This window comes from Nothobranchius furzeri, chromosome 12 (assembly GCF_043380555.1).
Source record: "Nothobranchius furzeri strain GRZ-AD chromosome 12, NfurGRZ-RIMD1, whole genome shotgun sequence".
NCBI lineage: Eukaryota > Metazoa > Chordata > Actinopteri > Cyprinodontiformes > Nothobranchiidae > Nothobranchius > Nothobranchius furzeri.
Window position 1 is genome coordinate 31,923,041 of NC_091752.1, and position 21,156 is coordinate 31,944,196.

General features: G+C 44.6%; 1 protein-coding gene across 1 annotated transcript; it reads left to right on the forward strand.

The window, feature by feature from the left end:
• Window positions 1-692: 692 nt before the first annotated feature.
• On the forward strand, window positions 693-2,677 carry LOC107375976 (G-protein coupled receptor 26). The gene is made up of 3 exons (XM_015944827.3): window positions 693-1,616; window positions 1,999-2,112; window positions 2,262-2,677. Exons 1-3 carry the CDS (start codon window positions 844-846, stop codon window positions 2,530-2,532), a joined length of 1,158 nt encoding a protein of 385 aa, XP_015800313.3. The 5' UTR covers window positions 693-843; the 3' UTR covers window positions 2,533-2,677.
• The last annotated feature ends 18,479 nt before the right edge of the window (window positions 2,678-21,156 follow it).

Genomic DNA, 21,156 nt, shown 5'->3' on the forward strand with positions numbered 1-21,156 from the left:
ATAAGGTATGTTTCCAGTTTAATCCTTCATTTTAATCTCAGAGTTTGAGTTCAGTTACAAATTAGTCATAAATTATTACCTTATTAGAATTAGCTAATAAAAAGTCCTGTGTTTACACAAAATGATTTTTTTTTATTTCTACTTCATATTCCAGACAGGGGTGCGCTATAGACCTTTGATAGTGAGTCAGAAAAGAAATTGAAAATAAATGTTATTCCCGTGATAATTATAGCACATCTAAAGTCAAAAACTCAGATATGCTATCTGAACAAGGAAACATTTATGGTTCATTAGAATTTTTTTTTTTTTTGTTAAACAGCATGACTTCTTTTTTAGGGTCTATACTGTTTTCTGCTAAGAGAGCTGATGAGCTGCTATTAATAAACAGAAGCTAATGATTTGATCCTGTCTGACTGACCAAACATCTAATTAGGACCCAGTTTTAATTATCTAATTTTTATGGTGCGTATATGTTCTCGCCAGAGTTCAACGTGACGCTCATGACATCAGTACGACCATCACATGACGCCAGTGAGCGTCGTAGTTCTATTTTTACTCTCAAGGACTCATTTGAAGCTGAAGTGCGTCCAGCGGAGCGCTTAGACGCACGGAAACACCTGGTTTTAACTCCCATTTTAAAACTGACAAGGTGCGCCATTGTGCGCAGTGAGAAACGTGTGAGATGTGACTGATGTGATGCTCAGGGAAGAAAATAAAGCAGCGCCACAGGAAGGACCCCTTTCCTGGGGGAGAGGTTACCAGATTCCCCAACATAACCAGAGGCGATCGAATCTGGAAACCACGGAGGATTGTGTCTGTCGCTGAATCCTGGACAGGGATGGCATGATCCAGACTCCTGTCCTGACCGTCGTGACTGTAACGCCTGATGATAGTTTGCAACGGGACCGCGGATGTGCTCTGAACGACTCTGGATATTTAAGCACCATGGACGCAGCGGACATAGTGGCTTCTGTGTTGATTTTGGGGATCGTTGTTGTGTCGCTGCTGTCCAACGTGGTGGTGCTGATCTGCTTTCTGTACAACCCGGAGATCCGCAAGCAGGTACCTGGTCTTTTTATCCTCAACTTGACCTTTTGCAACCTGTTGCTGAGCGTGTCCAACATGCCTCTAACTCTGGTCGGACTCATCACCACGGGCCACCCCGGAGGCGCAGGATTCTGTCACATCGTGGGTTTCCTCGACACTTTTCTCACGACAAACTCCATGCTCAGCATGGCTGCGCTCAGCATCGATAGGTGGGTGGCGGTGGTGTTTCCTTTGAGCTACCACTCGAGAATACGGCACCGGGATGCGGTGTTGGCGCTCGGTTACACTTGGATACACTCACTCTGCTTCTCCACCGTGGCCACCTGCCGCTCCTGGGTCGGATACCACCACCTTTACGCATCCTGCACCCTCTGTAACGCGCGAGCCAAGGGAGCTGGGGTTCAGTTTATGGTTTTCACGGTGGCTCTGCACACTCTCACGTTCCTTCTCACACTGATCGTGATGTGCGTAACATACCTGAAAGTGCTGAAAGTTGCAAGATTCCACTGTAAGCGCATCGACGTGATTACCATGCAGACGCTAGTGCTGCTGGTGGATATTCACCCCAGGTAAATAATCTGTATGCACATTATTATAATCACATGTCCGTTATTTTGCATTTCTAGAAAAATCCCTTTTCAGCAAATGGTGGCTTAAGAACAGCTGGCTTCATTCTCAAATAATAAACTAAGAAATGATTCCCCTGGTTTACAGTAATAATTTTTATTTCTTTCTTTCAAACTTGCACTGATAAGTTTGATCTCTAGTCGAGCTTTACTTGAAATAGCTTTAGTTTGCATCTGAGAATCTGCACAATTTGAATGTGATTTCAGAGATGACAGAGCACTCATGACATCCCTCCCACATGTTTTCCCCCTGAATTCCTCCGTCACCTCTGCACGTCTGTGATCTTTTCTCTGGGAGGATAATGGTACCCGTGTGCTTTGGTAGTGTTCGACAGAAATGCCTGGAGGAGCAGAAGCGGAGGAGGCAGCGAGCCACCAAGAAGATCAGCACATTCATTGGCACGTTTGTGGTCTGTTTCACGCCTTATGTCATTACAAGGTGAGCTGAGCTCTATATATTGGGTTGCACACGTGAGTTTGATGTATTTTTTGTGGATTATTGCATGCTTGAGACACGATCTCTGATTCTGTGTTTTGCTCTTGGGGTCGGATGTGTGACTGTTTTCCTTTCTGCTTTATTTGGTGCAGGATTGTAGAGATTTTCTCCCCAGGCCCCATAAGCCCTCACTGGGGCATCCTGTCCAAATGTTTGGCCTACAGCAAGGCAGCAAGCGACCCATTCGTGTACTCGCTGCTGCGCCACCAATACAGGAAGACCTGCAGTGTTCTGGCCAATAAAATCCTCAAGAGGAGTCCGCTCAACTCCTCCTCCTTCAGGACAGAGACCAAAGTAGGAAGGGACACAAACAGCACAGCCAACAACATCCAACCGTCACCCAACAAAGCATTCAATCAGTGAGGCAGTCATGTTCAGTGACATTTTCAGGGGCATCTTGACAGATATTTTACTTCAGAATTTAAGAAATGGACCTTTCTCTGATTGTGTAACATCAAAACACACAAGAATACCCTTCTTTTACTCTGGAATACAAGACGGACAACTTTCTTGATCGATTTTTGCATCCCATAAAGATCCTCAAAAAAGGTGAACGTGTTGACAGTTCCATCCCTTAGTCAGCCTTTTGATGTTTATTTGTTCCTGCTGAGAGAATTCTTTATTTTAATAGGATACAAATCAAGTATATGAGTTTTAGAAAAGGTTAAATAATCCTTCAGGAGATTCTGCAAAGTTGATCAATGTTTTTGAAAGCCCAAGCTCATTTAGGAGGGCTATTTTTAGCAGCAGGAGCATGGCAAAACAGACCATGTTTCTTGTTTTCATGGAAACAAGGGAGCTTGGAACCCAGTGTTTTAAATCACACCTTCACTTTTTTGTTGGCTAATGGTTAGTTGGATCAATTTATGAGAAATTTAAAGGTGTGGAGCACTGAAAACCCATGTTTTAATGATTATTTCTGATTATAATTGGTCACTTTGAGTTTTTCATGCAGGCTGAACATGAAAATAGTCTCCTACACCTATCTCCTGCATTAGCTTCTGATAGAAAATAGACGGTGAAATTCTAGGATTTGAAAAGCCTGACAGATCTATGTCACACTGCCACTAAATATTCATAGACTCACCCATCCTGACTCACAACGAGGAAGGCTGTTGTTATTTTAGAGTCCAGCAAAGAACACATTGGCTAGTTTAAGCTAACGTTAGCATTAGCAACTCCACCACATAGCTGAACTCCTCCAGGCTTGCGTTATTTGTGGAGATAAAACATCAACGTTGCAAGTCAGCGGTAGAGTCGAGTCGCTTTTATTCAATCAGAGGTGAGATGTCCACATATTAGGAAATAAGACTCTAAAACCTGACGTCTGATGCTCAGCTGTGATGTGGCTCACTTCTAATTCCTGAAATTAGTGCACCAGTGATTTTTGCCCCCCAGGTACAACTTACAAGTCATTCATTCCTACTAGTGACCATTGCAAATGTATTGATTAAACAAGTGTTCCACACCTTTAAATATTGGTAACTTAATTCTTGATTTAAAAAAAAATGACAGCCAATTTTATAAGTTGTATATAAACTGCAAATACACAGTTTGTTTTGTAGCACTCTGGTCGATTTGTTACAAATAGGTACCATATAACAATATGTCATTAAATGTGAAAAAAATATAAATATCAAAGCAGTGAGATGTGCAAGTGAATTCCTACATAAAGCTGGTTTATGATTCCTTGGCTAGTCCTTTAGAGGCATTGTAGCAGTAATGATTTGCTGTAATTCTTAATGAAAAGTTTGACCTCAGTAGCGATCATAAAGCTGGAGAAGATACAGTTCTATGAACGATTTCAAATAGAAACACCAGTTTTACATTTCTGTGGTGAAACAGTGTACTAAGCTAAGTTTAATTGAAGTTTCTGTGCTTTGTGGCTGTGATGCGTTATTTATGAAGTGCCTTTTCACAATGGACGAAAACCCGTCATATTTTTGCGCTATGGTTGAGTGTTTCATCATCAACAAGAGACTTTTATTTTGCAAAGCCTCCTGGTTGTTTTGCTGTTACAGGCAGTAATGAGATGAGCTGTTATTTGAATATTGTGGTATTTAGCAACAAGTAATTCCAGCTCACATGTCACACGAGGAGCTGTGTGGCATTTAAACCATGAATGTATGCTGTGCTGTTTTCACTGGCAAATGAGGATGTTGTAGTTATTTTTTTATTTTTTCTTTGTTGTGACATTTTGTAGCCTTTGAAAGGCAGGAAATCTATTTATTATTTGTCAAAGTGTGTCATATTTTTGCCATTTGTGATGATAATGCATTAAATGCTGTGCATTTTTGCATTTTAAAGTTTTCTACTTGTTCAGCGTTGTTCGTCACTGTTTGACGTAAGCGGTACTTTACTAACACACGTATCTGCTGGAACCTTTCTTCCCACTCCCACGCTAGTTAAGTTTAACAAGGTGAAATAATGAAATAAATGCTGCTGTTGGTGTGACAGCAGAACAAAGACTTTTTTAAAGCAGTGGGGTTCAAAGTTAGATCCTTTTTTAATTGCAGGACAGCTAGAAGAATGAAAATTAAACGAGCAAAGCAGACAAAGGTAGGCATGAGTTCGGGCAGCAGAGGGAATTCTATTTAAGCATCATTTAAACAATCAGTACGAATAAAATAAAATTAAATCATCCCTTGAAACAATCACGGCTTGTCAGAAATCAGGGCTGCCTCCTGTAATTTTTGCTTTTCACAAAATTAGTTAAAAGCTTAACTACTTCACCAACCTAGAGCAATTAGAACATGTAGAGAAAGTTTGAAAGGATCCCCAGCCTGGAGGCATTTTGTGTCTACTCCAGAGTCTCAATGAGTGGGTGAGACACAAACCTGCCATCCACAAAGTGCTGCACAAACCTGATGATTAAGCCACGAAGCGTAGGAAGTACAAGAAATCAAAGGAGGAAGGAAAGGAAGATGAGAGCAGTGGTTGACTTCATGCCGCCACAACATCATGAGTCTTTTGAAGCAAACTACAATCATGTCAAAGGCTGGTGGTCAGCGTTTTCATCTGGAAAAAGCTGCTATTGCATCATTTATTATAGGAAGCTTCAATCAGCTTTTAATAACTGAACAGTCACAGTAAAATTGCCTGTTTCAGGGTTTAAACTCACCATGTGAACTGCAAAACAAACATTGGTGCAGTTGGTAGCAAGAAGGTTTGAGTACTGTTCTAAATGTAGTTGGCGTGTTTTCTCCAGTCGTGCATGTATTCCTTCTGGGTATTCTGGTTTCCTCCCACTGACCAAAAACATGCATGTTAGGCTGATTAGAGACTCCAGACCAGGGGTAGGCAGTCCAGGTTCTGAAATGTCGCTATCCAGCACATTTTTGCTCCAACACACCTAATTTAATGATTGATTCACCTGTTCACCAAGTCATCAAGCTGTGCAGAAGCCTGTCAATCGCCTACTTGTTAAAAGCAGGTGTGCTGGAACAGGAAAATAACTAAAGCATGCCGGATAGCAGCACCCCCGGAACAGGATTGCTTGTCCCTGTAACTTTCCCTATGTGTGAGTGAGCGTGTGAATGGCAGTCAATGTGTCCTGGTGATGGACTAGAGACCTGGTGTCCCCTGCCTCTCACACAATGGTTATTGGAAATGCTCCAACCTCCTGTGACCCTGCTGAAGATGGATGGATGGATGGATGGATGGATGGCTGGTTTGCTCATTAATGAAGTCCGTTAGGTGATGCTCATATGTTAGGCATCAGAAATATCTAATTCCTTGTGGCACTATGAAAGCTGATAGTTTTTCAATCCTGTTGAAAATATTTCTGACATGTTTCCCTCTGAATGCCCGTGGTAAAAACTAAATTGGCTGTCAAGCCTCCAGAGTAATTGGAGTCACCCATGTGCAGCGACTTATTGTAATCAGCGACAGCAACACTAAACCCAAAACATTGAGTGAAGAAAAGAAGCACCCTCTGGGTTTGTACATCAATTGTTGATGAAAATATCAAGTTAGTCAAGAAGTAATGTTTATAAATCACAATTTACCGTAAAAACATAATATCTTATGTTTTGTGAGGACTATGTCCCTTCCATCTTTCTGTTACCATGTCTTGATTCCCTCCCCCAACTCTTGAGTGTTTCTTTTCAGTCCAGCTAGCTTCCTGTGAACCTAACTGAACCAAACACCGCCTTATGATCCCAGTCATGGGAATGCTGGAATACAAATGTCATCGTTCCCCTCGCGCCCTTGAGTAAACATGCTGCGCTTCTTACAGAACGTACAAAAACAAGAGCTTCTATTTTTGTTCAGGAATGTTTAAAATTTTCTGGGGTTTTTCCCATCCCAAAGGCTATTGCAACAAAAGAAAGACAACCTGATTTATTTCACTGCTGTTTTATTAAGCATCAAAGAAAAGAATTTCAGTGTTTTTATTTTGAACCCTTTAAAAAGTACCCTGCAAATTCAAAGAGGGAGCAGAGAGAGGATGGTTGGTGACAAGTTCTGATACCATGTGTAACCGACCATAAGGACAAAGCCCGCACCACATGTTCACGTCTGCTGCAAAAAATGTCAAGCAAACATTTAGCTGATATCGTTACAAATGTGTTTTGCTCCGGCCATCTGTTCAACTAGTAAACGCTTGTGTATGCCTGTGCTTGTTCCTGCTTGAGAGAAAACAGCTGATGTGTCTGTTATAAGCAAATGAAACAGCATTTAATCAATCGACGATCCACAAAGACCATGTCTACATTCCAGAAAGAATATTCCAGATAATTTGCATGAAGATTAAAGATAAAAAGATGTTTTTGGCTTTTCATGCAACCTCCCAGCATTTTGTTCTGCTGCACACAGATTAAGAACCACGATATTCTGCATTCAAAGCAGTCAGTCCGATAATACATTTATTCTAGTTTGGCCTTTGTGCATTATTGCAGAACATATTTCCAGTTATGAGAGCCATTTTTTTAAAATCATCTGGTGCATTTGGTGCTTGTGCCTCTATGTGAAGATAACAAGTCGAGTAGAGTATGTCTGATAAAGGTGTTTAGATTCTGTAGCTTCTTTTCATTTCAAATCTATGAAGTCAAGTGCAAAGGGATACGAGGCTGAGTCACCCCGGCAGCTTAGTAATGCTGTCCTTAATCACAAGGAAATAAATAATATACTTTCAGATGAAGTCTGTTCCCACAAAAAGGATGGTGAAAGACCTGAAAGTTATGTTAATAGCTTGTTTTTTATAATGACAAGAAACACGCAATTTAGGGAATTTATTAGTAAAAATAAAAGGAACATCTGAGAACTCCACCAACGTCTCAAAGTAAAGATAGGAAATTAAACAAAAAACAAGTTATTTTTCGAACAGTAATCTGAAATTTATGACATATTTAAAAAATTTTTTTAAACTTCCTAGATTTCACTTACATACATCTTGCTTTACGGAACAGAAGCCTTGAAATATTCCGAATAATTTTGTCAGAATTCTGTTATTTTTAACATATTAAATGTTCATTTTTAGATTTGTTTCACTTCTGGGCTCTTAGCTCATAACCTGTTATACCTAATGCACAAACAATGTAAGATTTATAAATATCTACAATTAATTATTTAGTTAAGAACAATGCAATAACAAATCAGTGGGATTGAGATTGTAATCTCTTGATTAGCCAATACCGGCTGAGTGACTGTTAGATCCTGCTTCAAGAGCTTATTAGTCAGAAAACAAGCCTCCGTTTCACTTTGTATGGTGTTTTTTGTACCAGATGTGTGAAAATCCTGATGCTCTGGTGATTTTTGCTGCACCAGCTGCTCTGAGATCTTTGCTGCTGCCGGTTAATGAGAAAAGGATATGCATGGCTTCAGTTTTCATCCTGAGTCATTTTCAGCCACCTGCTTAATGATCGGGAAATCTAATAATTAGAAAAGGTTTGGGTCCAGATATGATTTTAATTAAAAAAGTTGGGTAGAGCTAGAAGTGTCCATGGCAACTAGATACCTTGCAGGATCTGTGGTGACTTTTAGAGAGCTATAAACGGACTTAAGGAGAGAGAAAACATCTTATTTCCTTAGATGTGAGCATAAACAAACAACTGAATGCATTTTAATGCAAATCGTTAAATAAACTATAGTTTTTCTTTTGTAAAACTTGGAGGGCCAGGAAGAGTTTAACAAAGTAGTATAAATTATCCAAAATTCTCCATATTTTGTCCAAAACGAATGATGAGTGAGATGATTTATGTTGTTCAATAAGGTTTATGCTATAAAACCATGGGTTATCTAATATAAGCACTGATTGAAATCTAACATCATTTACTCTTTTTAAATTTTCTTTGTTAAAATTGAGCAGCAAAACCAATTTATTTCACCTTTGGAACAGTTAATGTGTGTAATGTAAAATGACCACAATAGCACGTCACATTGATGGGTTTTAAACTTATTGTTAACAGACTCAGTGTGATAACATCTGACAGGGATCTCACTGACTTTTACATCTTTCATTTTGCATGCTGCACATGTTTGCGGATCCTGCCAAGTAGACAAAGCACATATTCAGACTTCTGCCTCCTGCTGCACTCATGCTGCTCTGCATGCAGACTCCCAATATGCTCAAATCTTTCATTGGATAATATGTCAGTTTAAGTTCTAGTCTGTGAGATATTTAGAAATGTTTTAGTTCATTTGTCCTATGCATTCTTTTAAGTGATCGGATGAAAAAAAATGGCACTTGAATGATGGGATCAACCCATGAAACATGTTGTTTCCATCTAATAATCACAGTCAGAGTGTTTGGCTGTTTTGTTATAAATCTCAGATAAACCACAGGCTCTGAGCTGAAGCAATAAAATAAATCTGACAAAGATCTTCCTTTCTCGTTACATTGCTTTCTGCTGCTCTATGTGATAGCAGTGTGCCAGAAATACCCCACCTAACTTGAGTTTCCAAGAAAATTCTCTTCAGACAGTAAACGAGACCAAAGACATGCCCATCTGTGCTGACACGATAATCTTTAAGGTCATTTATGCTCACAAAAGGTTTAGACAGAAAAATATGAAGGCACATGCAGTTGTAATGTATTCTGGCTAAAAGCATTTCATGCCCTGAGAGGGGAAAAAACCCAAATACCTACACATGTTGAAGGAGAAAGTGACGTTCACACATTACAGGATGTGACTGTGGCTCGCTGACCATATTAGGCCTTTTGAAAGTCCTTTTGCGCAATCCCAAAAATCATCAAAAAAGAGAGCGAGAGGGGAAAAAACTTGCAGGAGAGATTGGGAATCTATCAGAAGAACCGAGAACAAAAACGAAGCTATGCAATTATTGTTTCTGGCAGCTAAGAGCCCATGGCTTAGGGAAAATCCATCAAGTCATTTCATTAGGAAAAGACCTCGGCAGTGAAAAGATGTGGAGACAATGGGCCTACTTGAGAAATGTGGTTACACATGAATAAGTCCTTCTCACAGAGGTCGAATGAACATACAAGCTGTGAAAAGGAGGATTGCTGTTGAGAAAAAAAAACACTCAGTACTAATGACTCAGACTTGGAACGGCAGAAGACCTTCCTGTGTTTTCTTCTATGGAAAGCATCAACACACATGAATGCGTGAGAAACGTACATGTCATCAAATTTCTGGGTAAATATTTTATCTAGGATATGATTGCCAGAGTCTAATTTATAGGAAAAATATGGAAATATTTCTGAAAAAATATTTGCATTAGCATTCATGGGTTATTTTGAGCTTGAATGGAAGGAAAAACAGCTGGCATCAACATGACAGAGATTAAACGCCTCAGCCTGAAGAATGAAAGGTATTTGGTTAAAAGCTCACTGGCCACGTTTCTCGCAAAACATTGAAACTTCTTGGAAAGAAAATATGAAGAACTGTCAAGGGCGTCAGTTTGTTTTCAGAATTGCTGGGGACAATAACCATACACTTGAGTGGGGTTTAAAAATTGCTGGGGACAATCATTAAATAGGCTAGCATATTTAAGTATTCATCAGTTTTTAATGTTTCACTCCAATATGCACAGTAGTGTATTGACAGTTATTAAAAATCCTGTTTTGTTTTTCCAACGGCACTGACACCCCCCATTAGCCTGTAAGCAAGGTGGAATCTTTACATCCATATAGCTAGCCTAGCAAAAAAGATCTTGTATTATTATTATTATTATTGTATTATATTATATATATCCTTGTTTTATTTTTGACTGTCAAATTAGATTTTCAGAGAAAAATACTCATCTTTATATCAGGCTCCACTCTCTGGTCAACTCCACACTCCGACAACCTAGCTGTCCGTGAACTACGGGATTCATTGATTTTTTTTTAAAAGTGAAGATGAAAAGTAGGTGTCCGTTGACCATGTCGAAAAGAAAGAACGCACCCGATATCAGATGGTTTTTCGGCAAGAAAAAATGTGCACCTCAAGGCTGGATTACTCCAACTCCTGCTTATATGGCATCAGTAAAGCAGCTCTTTCTAGACTTCAGCTGGTCCACAATTCAGCAGCTAGGTTGCTGACTGGAGCTGACAGAAGACAACACATTTCTCCAATTCTGAAATCTCTTCACTGGTTGCCCGTGCAGTTCAGGATAAACTTCAAAATTATGCTTCTCACTTACAAATCCTTGAACCATCAAGCTCCTCCATATCTGTGTGAAATGGTCCATTACTACAACCCGCCGCGTGCTCTCAGGTCTGAAGATAAGGTCCTCCTAGCTGTTCCCAATGCACGTTTAAAAAGCCGTGGAGAGAGGGCTTTCTCTGTCTGTGCACCGAAGCTGTGGAACGCATTACCACTGCTAGTGAGGCTAGCACCAACAGCTAGCATTTTTAAATCATGCCTGAAAACTCACTACTTCAACCTAGCTTATACAACATTATTATGAACCTCACTGACATCTGCACTGTTTATAAACTGACTCCACAATTATCGACTTCCGTATTATTGAGGTTCTTCGTAAAATGTTTTTTCCTATTTTTACTTCACCCTGTGTCTTATTGATTTTTAGCTGTTATTTTTGGGAATTTTGTTGTATTTCCTTTTTATCTTTTATCTGTGTTCGACATGTTTATATAACGCCTGTTTAATTAACCAACATTTTTAGTGTACAGCGCCTTGTCTGGTTGTAATGCCTTGTGAATGCGCTTTATAAATAAAATTGGATTGCATTGGATTGGAAGTGTATCCCACAAAAAAGACTAAGGCCCTGTCCACACGTAGCCGGGGATCTGCCAAAATGTAGATATTTTTCTATGTTTTGGCCTGTCATCCACACGAAAACGGAGTTTTTTCACACGAAAACGGATATTTTTAAAAACTCCGGCCAAAGTGAAGATCTGCGTATTCTCTGTTTTGGGTGTCTGCGTGTGGACAGACAAAACCGGAGTTTAGAGGTCCGCAACGTCACTTTGTGCGACAGAAAAATGCTGACATCACGTGTGTGACCTGTGTTTACACTAGCCGACAGCATGGATGCCCTCAGAGCTGCGCTCGCTTTATCAATTGTCCAAGCGCTTTTTGCTTGTTTGTTTGTGCAAGCGGAATTACTGCTCCTTGCGGAAGACCACAGACGAAGGACGAGGTTAAGAACGGGGGACGTACTGCCGCCTACAGGTCTGGCATGTCCTTAATAACGTATTTATCCGGGTGCGTGTGGACAGAGTTTTTTTTTTAAACGAGGTGGTGTGGATGCAAGAATTTGGAGGGACGGATATTCGTTTTTCAAAAAAACCAGCTACGTGTGGACTAGGCCTAAGATATCCAGTTTTATCATTTTGACTTACTTAGCAGTAGATAAAAGAGGGCAATGTTTCTCTCATCTACTGGTAACAGTTAGCTAGCAGCAATAACGGTTTAAAACCATGCACTTTATGCTAGGTGACCAAACCTCTTTTTCCGTGACATTTTTGCTTTTTAGGTGCTATTAGGGGCATCTGGGAAGATTTCATAAACTGAAAAAATGTCTAGGTTTTCATCGTTTTCAGAAGACTTCATCTTACAATACATAAATACGACAGCACAGCCGTGATATACTCCCGACCTGCTCAAGTGGATGGTTCTGAAAGATTGCAGTAGCCTACTAACATCCAGGTGTTGTACCTGTCACTGAGTGGTGCTGTTTAACTAATTCCAACTAGGTCCCCATCTAGCAAATGGTCCTATTATGTGAAATGACCCATCCATTGTCATGAGCTGAACTCAGAAGACCCGTAATGACTCCAAACACAGTTAAAGTATATAAAAAAAAAGTATTTTTAGTGGAGTTACCAGATGGGCCCCAAGGGGGGATTTCAGACACCCACAGGAAACCAGAGCAGGCGGGAGGAGGGGGAGCAGGAGGGAGGGCCGGAAGAGTCTGGGGGCCGGCGACGGGAAACCAGGAGCCAGGACTGCGGGAGTCTGGGGGGCCGGAGACGGGGAACCAGAAGCCGGCACTGCGGGAGTCTGGGGGGCCGGTGACAGGGAACCAGGAGCCGGGACTGCGGAAGTCGGGGGATAGAGGACACTGGAGGACGAGGACTAAGAGGGGGCTCTGGGCTAAGATACTGAGGGGACAATAGAGGACGAGGACTAAGAGCCAACCACCGCCAAAGCAGGATGCGATGTGTCCTCTTGGACCACCGCCGAGGCAGGATGCGATGCGTCCTCTTGGACCACCGCCGGGGCGGGATGCGATGCGTCCTCTGGGACCACCGCTGGGGCGGGATGCGATGCGTCCTCCGGGACCACCGCAGGGGCAGGATGCGATGCGTCCTCCGGGACTACCGCCGGGGCAGGAATGCGATGCGTCCTCCGGGACTACCGCCGAGGCAGGAATGCGATGCATCCTCCGGGACTACCGCCGAGGCAGGAATGTGATGCGTCCTCTTTGACCACCGCCGAGGCAGGATTCGATGCGTCCTCTTTGACCACCACCGAGGCAGGATGCGATGCGTCCTCTTTGACCACCGCCGAGGCAGGATGCGATGCGTCCTCTTTGACCACCGCCGAGGCAGGATGCGATGCGTCCTCTTTGACCACCGCCGGGGCAGGATGCGATGCGTCCTCCGGGACTACCGCCAAGGCAGGAATGCGATGCGTCCTCCGGGACTACCGCCGAGGCAGGAATGCGATGCATCCTCTTTGACCACCGCCGAGGCAGGATGCGATGCATCCTCTTTGACCACCGCCGAGGCAGGATGCGATGCGTCCTCTTTGACCACCGCCGAGGCAGGATGCGATGCGTCCTCTTTGACCACCGCCGGGGCAGGATGCGATGCGTCCTCTTTGACTACCGCCGGGGCAGGATGCGATGCGTCCTCCGGGACTACCGCCGGGGCAGGATGCGATGCGTCCTCCGGGACTACCGCCGGGGCAGGATGCGATGCGTCCTCCGGGACTACCGCCGGGGCAGGATGCGATGCGTCCTCCGGGACTACCGCCGGGGCAGGATGCGATGCGTCCTCCGGGACTACCGCCGGGGCAGGATGCGATGCGTCCTCCGGGACTACCGTCGAGGCAGGAATGCGATGCGTCCTCCGGGACTACCGTCGAGGCAGGAATGCGATGCGTCCTCCGGGACTACCGTCGAGGCAGGAATGCGATGCGTCCTCTTGGTCCACCGCCGAGGCAGGATGCGATGCGTCCTCTTGGTCCACCGCCGAAGCAGGATGCGATGCGTCCTCTTGGTCCACCGCCGAGGCAGGATGTGATGCGTCCTCTTGGTCCACCGCCGAGGCAGGATGCGATGCGTCCTCTTGGTCCACCGCCGAGGCAGGATGCGATGCGTCCTCTTGGTCCACCGCCGAGGCAGGATGCGATGCGTCCTCTTTGACCACCGCCGAGGCAGGATGCGATGCGTCCTCTTTGACCACCGCCGAGGCAGGATACGATGCGTCCTCCGGGACCACCGCCGAGGCAGGATGCAATGCGTCCTCTGGGACCACCGCCAGAGCAGGATGCGATGCGTCCTCCGGGACCACCCCCAGAGCAGGAAGCGGCGCGTTGGAGGGTTCTGGGGAAGGTGACCACCTCTCACAGCAGGTCAGACCATCTGCGGTGACATCCTTAACTACGGACCCATAAACACTCCGGACATAAAGGTAGTAATTAACTAGAGCTGGAACCGTTATCAATTCAGGATGGGTGGAAAAGATGGGTTATATCTTCACAACGGAAAAGGGGGGGGTGAGGTTCTAATGTCCCAAAACAAATACAAATGTACCAAAACGGAGTACAGAAGAGCAGCAGCTTCTTTTGACTTTCTTAAGTGCACACACGTCTGTCTGAACGTCTTCTAGGACCAATAGAATGACGTAAACAACAAAATACTTGAGAGTTATAATCTCTTTTTATTACTTATCACACTTAGTGAATGTGCACAATGAAGCAGCTGCGGAGACGAGCTCAAGGTTAAAGAGTCGCTCCCCGTCGGAGCGTCCATGAACTGCTTAAATCCTGTTTGAAGAGGTGAGGCGAGCAATCAGTTCATTTGCTGCAGGTGTGATCCCTGATCCGCGTCCTGGAGATTCCTCCCCTCGATATTTCCGCTGTCTGTCCTTGTTGTGGGGATCCTCCCCTCAATATTTCCGCTGTCTGTCCTTGTTGTGGGGATCCTCCCCCGTTGTCCCGGCAACCCTGCACCTCGTTGCAGCAGGAGCTCACGCCCCCACTCTCCTCTCTGCTCTCCTCTTCTCCTCCAAGGACCCGAAGTTGTGTGAAGTCCCCGGTAACAGAGAAAACAATTACTCAAAGCCCATAACACCTCCCCTGCTCACAAAAAGTTTGATGAAGTCAAACTTACAATCCGTCACATACGAAAACTTCTCAAAGAAGAAAAACTAAATAAAAAATACAACAAAAAAAAAACCAACAACCTCAAATGCAATCAGGCATGCGGGACAGGCAGTCCGCTACCACGTTATCAGTACCTCTTTTATGTTTGATCTCCAAAGTATATTCTTGCAAAAGCAATGCCCACCGCATTAAGCGCTGGTTCTGATTGAACATTTTGGCCAAGAATGACAACGGATTGTGGTCCGTATACACTACGAAGGGTACGGTAGTAGAACCTACGTATACTCGAAAGTGTTGCAGAGCCATTATTAGGGCAAGCGTCTCTTTTTCAATAACCGACTACCGGGCTTGACAGGGAGAGAACTTCTTCGAGAAATACGCCACCGGATGGTTAATCCCCTTCTCATCAGCCTGCAGTAGAACGGCACCCGCCCCCACTTGGCTAGCATCAACCTCCAAGGTGAACGGGTTGGCCAAATCTGGAGCCTTCAACACAGGTACACTGGAGAGAAGAACTTTGCAGGACGTAAAAGCTGCTTGAGCTTCTTCACTCCACACAAATGGATATTTCGGACTTAGCAGATTAGTAAGGGGATGTACCACTGTTGCAAAATTTGGACAAAAACAGCGGTAGTAGCTTACCTTCTTCGTCTTCGTCTTCGTCTTCCTCCGCTTATCTGGGTCCGGGTCGCGGGGGCAGCATCCCAACTAGGGAGCTCCAGGCCGTCCTCTCCCCGGCCTTGTCCACCAGCTCCTCCGGCAGGACCCCAAGGCGTTCCCGGACCAGATTGGAGATGTAACCTCTCCCACGTGTCCTGGGTCGACCCGGGGGCCTTCTGCCGGCAGGACATGCCCGAAACACCTCCCCGGGGAGGCGTCCAGGAGGCATCCTGACCAGATGCCCAAACCACCTCAACTGGCTCCTTTCGATCCGGAGGAGCAGCGGTTCTACTCCGAGTCCCTCCCGAATGTCCGAGCTCCTCACCCTATCTCTAAGGCTGAGCCCGGCCACCCTACGGAGGAAACTCATTTCGGCCGCTTGTATCCGCGATCTCGTTCTTTCGGTCATTACCCAAAGCTCATGACCATAGGTGAGGATTGGGACGTAGATCGACCGTTAAATCGAGAGCCTGGCTTTCTGGCTCAGCTCCCTCTTCCCCACGACAGATCGGCTCAGCGTCCACATCACTGCAGACGCCGAACCAATCCGCCTGTCGATCTCCCGATCCCTCCTACCCTCACTCGTGAACAAGACCCCGAGATACTTAAACTCCTCCACTTGAGGTAGGACCTCTCCCCCGACCCGGAGGTGGCAAGCCACCCTTTTCCGGTCGAGAACCATGGTCTCAGATTTGGAGGTGCTGATCCTCATCCCAGCCGCTTCACATTCGGCCGCGAACCTACCCAGCAAGAGCTGAAGGTCAGAGCTGGATGAAGCTAGGAGGACCACATCATCCGCAAAAAGCAGAGACGAGATTCTCCTGCCACCAAACTCGACACACTCCACACCACGGCTGCGTCTAGAAATTCTGTCCATAAAAGTGATGAACAGAACCGGTGACAAAGGGCAGCCCTGGCGGAGTCCAACCCTCACTGGGAACAGGTCCGACTTACTACCGGCTATGCGGACCAAACTCACGCTCCTCTGGTAAAGGGACTGAATGGCCCTTAACAGAAAGCCACCCACCCCATACTCCTGGAGCGTCCCCCACAGGGTGCCCCTGGGGACACGGTCATAAGCCTTCTCCAAATCCACAAAGCACATGTGGATTGGTTGGGCAAACTCCCATGCCCCCTCCATCACCCTTGCAAGGGTATAGAGCTGGTCCACAGTTCCACGGCCAGGACGAAAACCACATTGCTCCTCCTCTATCTGAGATTCAACTATCGATCGGACCCTCCTCTCCAGTACCTTGGAGTAGACCTTTCCAGGGAGGCTGAGGAGTGTGATCCCCCTATAGTTGGAACACACCCTCAGGTCACCCTTCTTAAAGATGGGGACCACCACCCCGGTCTGCCACTCCCTAGGAACTGCCCCCGATGACCACGCAATGTTGTAGAGACGTGTCAACCATGACAGCCCTACAACATCCATAGCCTTGAGATACCCAGGACGAACCTCATCCGCCCCCGGGGCTCCGCCGCTGTGTAGTTGTTTGACTACCTCAGCAACTTCTGCCCCCGAGATCGGACAGTCCATCCCCAGGCCTCCCAGCTCTGGTTCCTCCTCGGAATGCGCATTGGTGGGATTGAGGAGCTCCTCAAAGTATTCCTTCCACCGTCCGACTATAGCCTCAGTTGACGTCAGCAGCTCCCCATCCCCACTGTAAACGGTGTGAGCGAGTTGCTGCCTTCCTCTCCTGAGGCGCCGGACAGTTTGCCAGAACCTCTTTGGAGACGATCGATAGTCTTTCTCCATGGCCTCACCAAACTCCTCCCACGCCCGAGATTTTGCCTCGGCAACTGCCACTGCTGCACCCCGCTTGGCTATCCGGTACCTGTCTGCTGCCTCCGGAGACCCACAGACCAGCCACGCCCTGTAGGCCTCCTTCTTCAGCCTGACGGCTCCCCGAACCTCTGGTGTCCACCAGCGGGTACGGGGGTTGCCACCACGACTGGCACCGGCCACCTTACGACCACAGCTAGCAACAGCCGCCTCGACAATCGCAGAGTGGAACAAGGCCCACTCGGACTCGATGTCCCCCACTGCTCTCGGGACGTGGTCAAAGCTCTGCCGGAGGTGGGAGTTGAAGACCGTCTTGACAGGGTCTTCTGCCAGGCGTTCCCAGCAGACCCTCACTATGCGTTTGGGTCTGCCAGGTCTACGCGGCATGTTCCCTTGCCATCTGATCCAACTCACCACCAGGTGGTGATCAGTTGACAGCTCCGCCCCTCTCTTCACTCGGGTGTCCAAAACATACGGCCGCAGGTCAGATGATACGACTACAAAATCTATCATCGACCTGTGACCCGAAGTTGTGTGAAGTCCCTGGTAACAGAGAAAACAATTACTCAAAGCCCATAACAAGATGGTATTTAACTTCTCAGCCGCCCTTAATCGTACGTGGGGGCAGGATGGTCTGGCAAAGATCTCCCATATAGCGTCCTCGATCATCTGCACCATCATCTGAACTGCCTCCTAAGGTGGGGCCGGCCTAGAAGCAAAACCTGAGGTGTCATCAGAGGAACCCACCAACACCAGAGCGGGGGAAGGATCAACCCTCTTAGCAGCTCCAGAAGACCTCCGGGACCACCGCCGACATGGCCTGACAAAAAGGGGTTGAGGCTGGAGCGGCCCAACGACAGGAGGGGTGGAACCTCTGTGCGGCAGTGGTCTGAATGCCAGACCTGTTCCCCAGAGCAGTGACTCCTGTTCCCGGTCTAGCTCCATAAACTCAAGGAGAGTGAGATCTTCCATGACAGGTTAGAGAAAGAAAAAAAAAGTTGACTAAGCTCCTAAATACTGCCGGCGTCGGGTCTATGTTTTGGCCAGATTATTCTGTCATGAGCTGAACTCAGAAGACCTGTAATGACGCCAAACACAGTTAAAGTATATAAAAAAGTATTTTATTTTTGGTGGAGTTACCAGATGGGCGAGGCTGGAGACAGAGTCGGAGACAGGCGAAGGTTAAAATGGCAGGCAGAGTACAAGGCAGGGGTCAGGAGAAAAACGAGGTCCGGAGGCAGCGATCAGGCAGGGTGGATGGCTAGAGAATTTACTGGCACAAAGTTTTCAATAACCTGGCAGAGACTGGATAGCAGGATGGTTCTTTTATAGCAGGGGAAGCAGGTGTGTGACATGAGCTGAGGAGTCAGGAGCAGGTGAAGTGGATGAAGCTGATGACAGGAACAGGTGAGAAGAATGGAGTTGATTGTGGTTGCCAGGGATTCAGGGCTTGTCAGGAGCTTGGTGAAGGGTCCAGGTGAGCTGAATGAAGGTTGAATGAGGAGGCAGAGGAGGGTGAAGGATGGGAGTCATGACATCCATAACTAAAAAATATTAGAGGGATAAAATTTTAGGTTTAAGTGTGTAAATGAATAAGTCTCAGAATAAAGTTTTGGGGTGTAATAGTGACTGGGAAACCAGATTCCAACAGAGTGACCCTAACCCCCTTGCATTACCTTAACCAGCCCTTTTTTAGCCTTGCAAAACTGTGTTAACCTTAAATCAGATTTTGATGACATTGACAATATAAAATAGCACTACGTTTGTTCAGTAGGAATCAGCACCCCCTAGAGTCACATGTGTCTTAGTGCAATTTGTTTTATTATATATTTGAAAAAAAAATCAGATTTTTGTCCCATATGACTGACCAATTTGTTTCAGGGTATCGTTTTTTAAACCGTTAAGTTATTTCCACAGATTTTTTTTTACTTTTTTACTTATTAGCCTAGCTGAAGTTTGACTCCTTTAAAGTGTCAGAGTTGTGAAATGGCTCATTCTGGAAGGTCCTGAAACAATCAAGAATAAATCTGCTGAAATCCCTTTATATGAGAGAGATTTGGACAAAAGAACTCCATGAACCTGTTTGGTATGGTCGGCCATATTATAACTTAGGAAAAGAACTAACAGTATGGCCCTGTTAACCAAATTAAAAGGCATACATTATTTATGAATCAAATGGTACAAATAACTCATCATCTTGTATTGAAGTTAAACAAATAAACATTTAAAGTTCCATTACAAATGCTTGGACTTTAATGTAACTTGTTTTTCTAAAACCATTCATTGAATCTCCCCTGTTTTTTCTGCCTCACAAACAATTTATTTGTGTTACATTTAAGCAATTTTGGTCCAAATGTATCCGATGGATCATCATTCATTACAATTTTCAAATGGTTCACTAATCAGTGAGGTAAGGATGCTTCAGCATTTTCAGCTGCCTTTTTTTCTCCTCCAACTTGTTAATCTACCCCCTGCTGTGTGGAAACTGTCAAATGGAATCAAGACAGTGAAATTTAATGGGTTAATGAGTTAATGGAACAAAAAATATAAAGAAAAGTGGTAACTTTCTGAACCTTTTTTGAAGCAATGACTGTTCTGATGCATTTAGTCACGCAGATTCATGAATTTTTCATGTATTGCCAATGATGATATAAAGTTTGAATTGTGTGAGGCATGGCTTGGTGCTTCTTTACTCAAAATAATTCAGTGTTCCTGTTGGACAGAATCTTATCAGATTTATGTGATCTATTGTAACACCAGACTAAGAAAAAATATCAGCTTCACTAGTGAGGAGGACAGTGAGCGTCAAACTGATGTGAAGAAAACAGAGTAATGACAGGTGTGGATGAGCTGGAGCTGTGTAAGTAAGTGCAAAATCAGAAGAACAATCGATAAGTTCATGGTAACGCTATCCTATCTAAAACTTTGATTGGTCATTTTTTGTAAAGTCTTGCACTTCTAGCAGTCAGAAATACACGCTGTTTCAAATTTTCAGTAATATTAGTCAAAGCAAAAGAAAGTTTCACAGAAAAGGAAATTGATGACAGTTTGTTTTACTCGGCAGCTTTTCCTAAAAAAACTGACTACTGTGAATCACAACAGTGATGAAAAAATATATATTTTGTTTATGTATGAATATGTGCAGCTAACATGTCCAGATTCTATAATAAATGTGCATTTTGGTTCATGGAAGATTGGGGTTTGATTTTTTTATTCATTCTAAAATGGATTTGACACTTTAGAACTGGTTGGTTGAATGTATCTACGAATAAATCATGCGCTGATGAACGAGGAAAATTGGTGACTTTATGCCAGAGCTTATAAACTGAGGCATGACCTCAAACACCTGAGACATCATAGAAAAGGCAGCAAAAAGAGTTTCCTTTTAGCTTTATTTTGTATTTTAACACCCTCTTGTGGTTCTTTTGTGTCTTCCCTTCTTTACCAGAAATAAAATATTTCCCATCCTCTTTTTCCTTAGGTTACAAAATCCTGCAGTCTGTGAAATATGTGCTGTACTGATTTACGTTTACATTTAACATATGTGCTATTTTGCTACAGGTCTTCAGTGAAAATAATTTACCCATTATAAATGTTATGCATTGCATGTCTATGAAGGCGTTTTTGCCGGACTAATAAGAATAAGGTACAACCTCAGAAATAACTTAAACAGCAAATCTGCTGTCGTGTCAACCACTAGGGGGCAGCTTAAGATAGGAAGTAAGTAAGTGAGTAAAGGAGAAGTGCTTGAGCGAGAAGGTATTATGGATGCCTGACTGCTACAGGTGACGCGGGTTTGAA

Excerpts from the sequence above, each read along its gene's own strand:
- LOC107375976 (XM_015944827.3), top strand. The coding sequence starts at position 844 with ATGATCCAGACTCCTGTCCTGACCGTCGTGACTGTAACGCCTGATGAT. Across the intron at positions 1,617-1,998 it reads CTGGTGGATATTCACCCCAG|TGTTCGACAGAAATGCCTGG; the intron begins GTAAATAATCTG and ends GTGCTTTGGTAG. Across the intron at positions 2,113-2,261 it reads ACGCCTTATGTCATTACAAG|GATTGTAGAGATTTTCTCCC; the intron begins GTGAGCTGAGCT and ends TATTTGGTGCAG.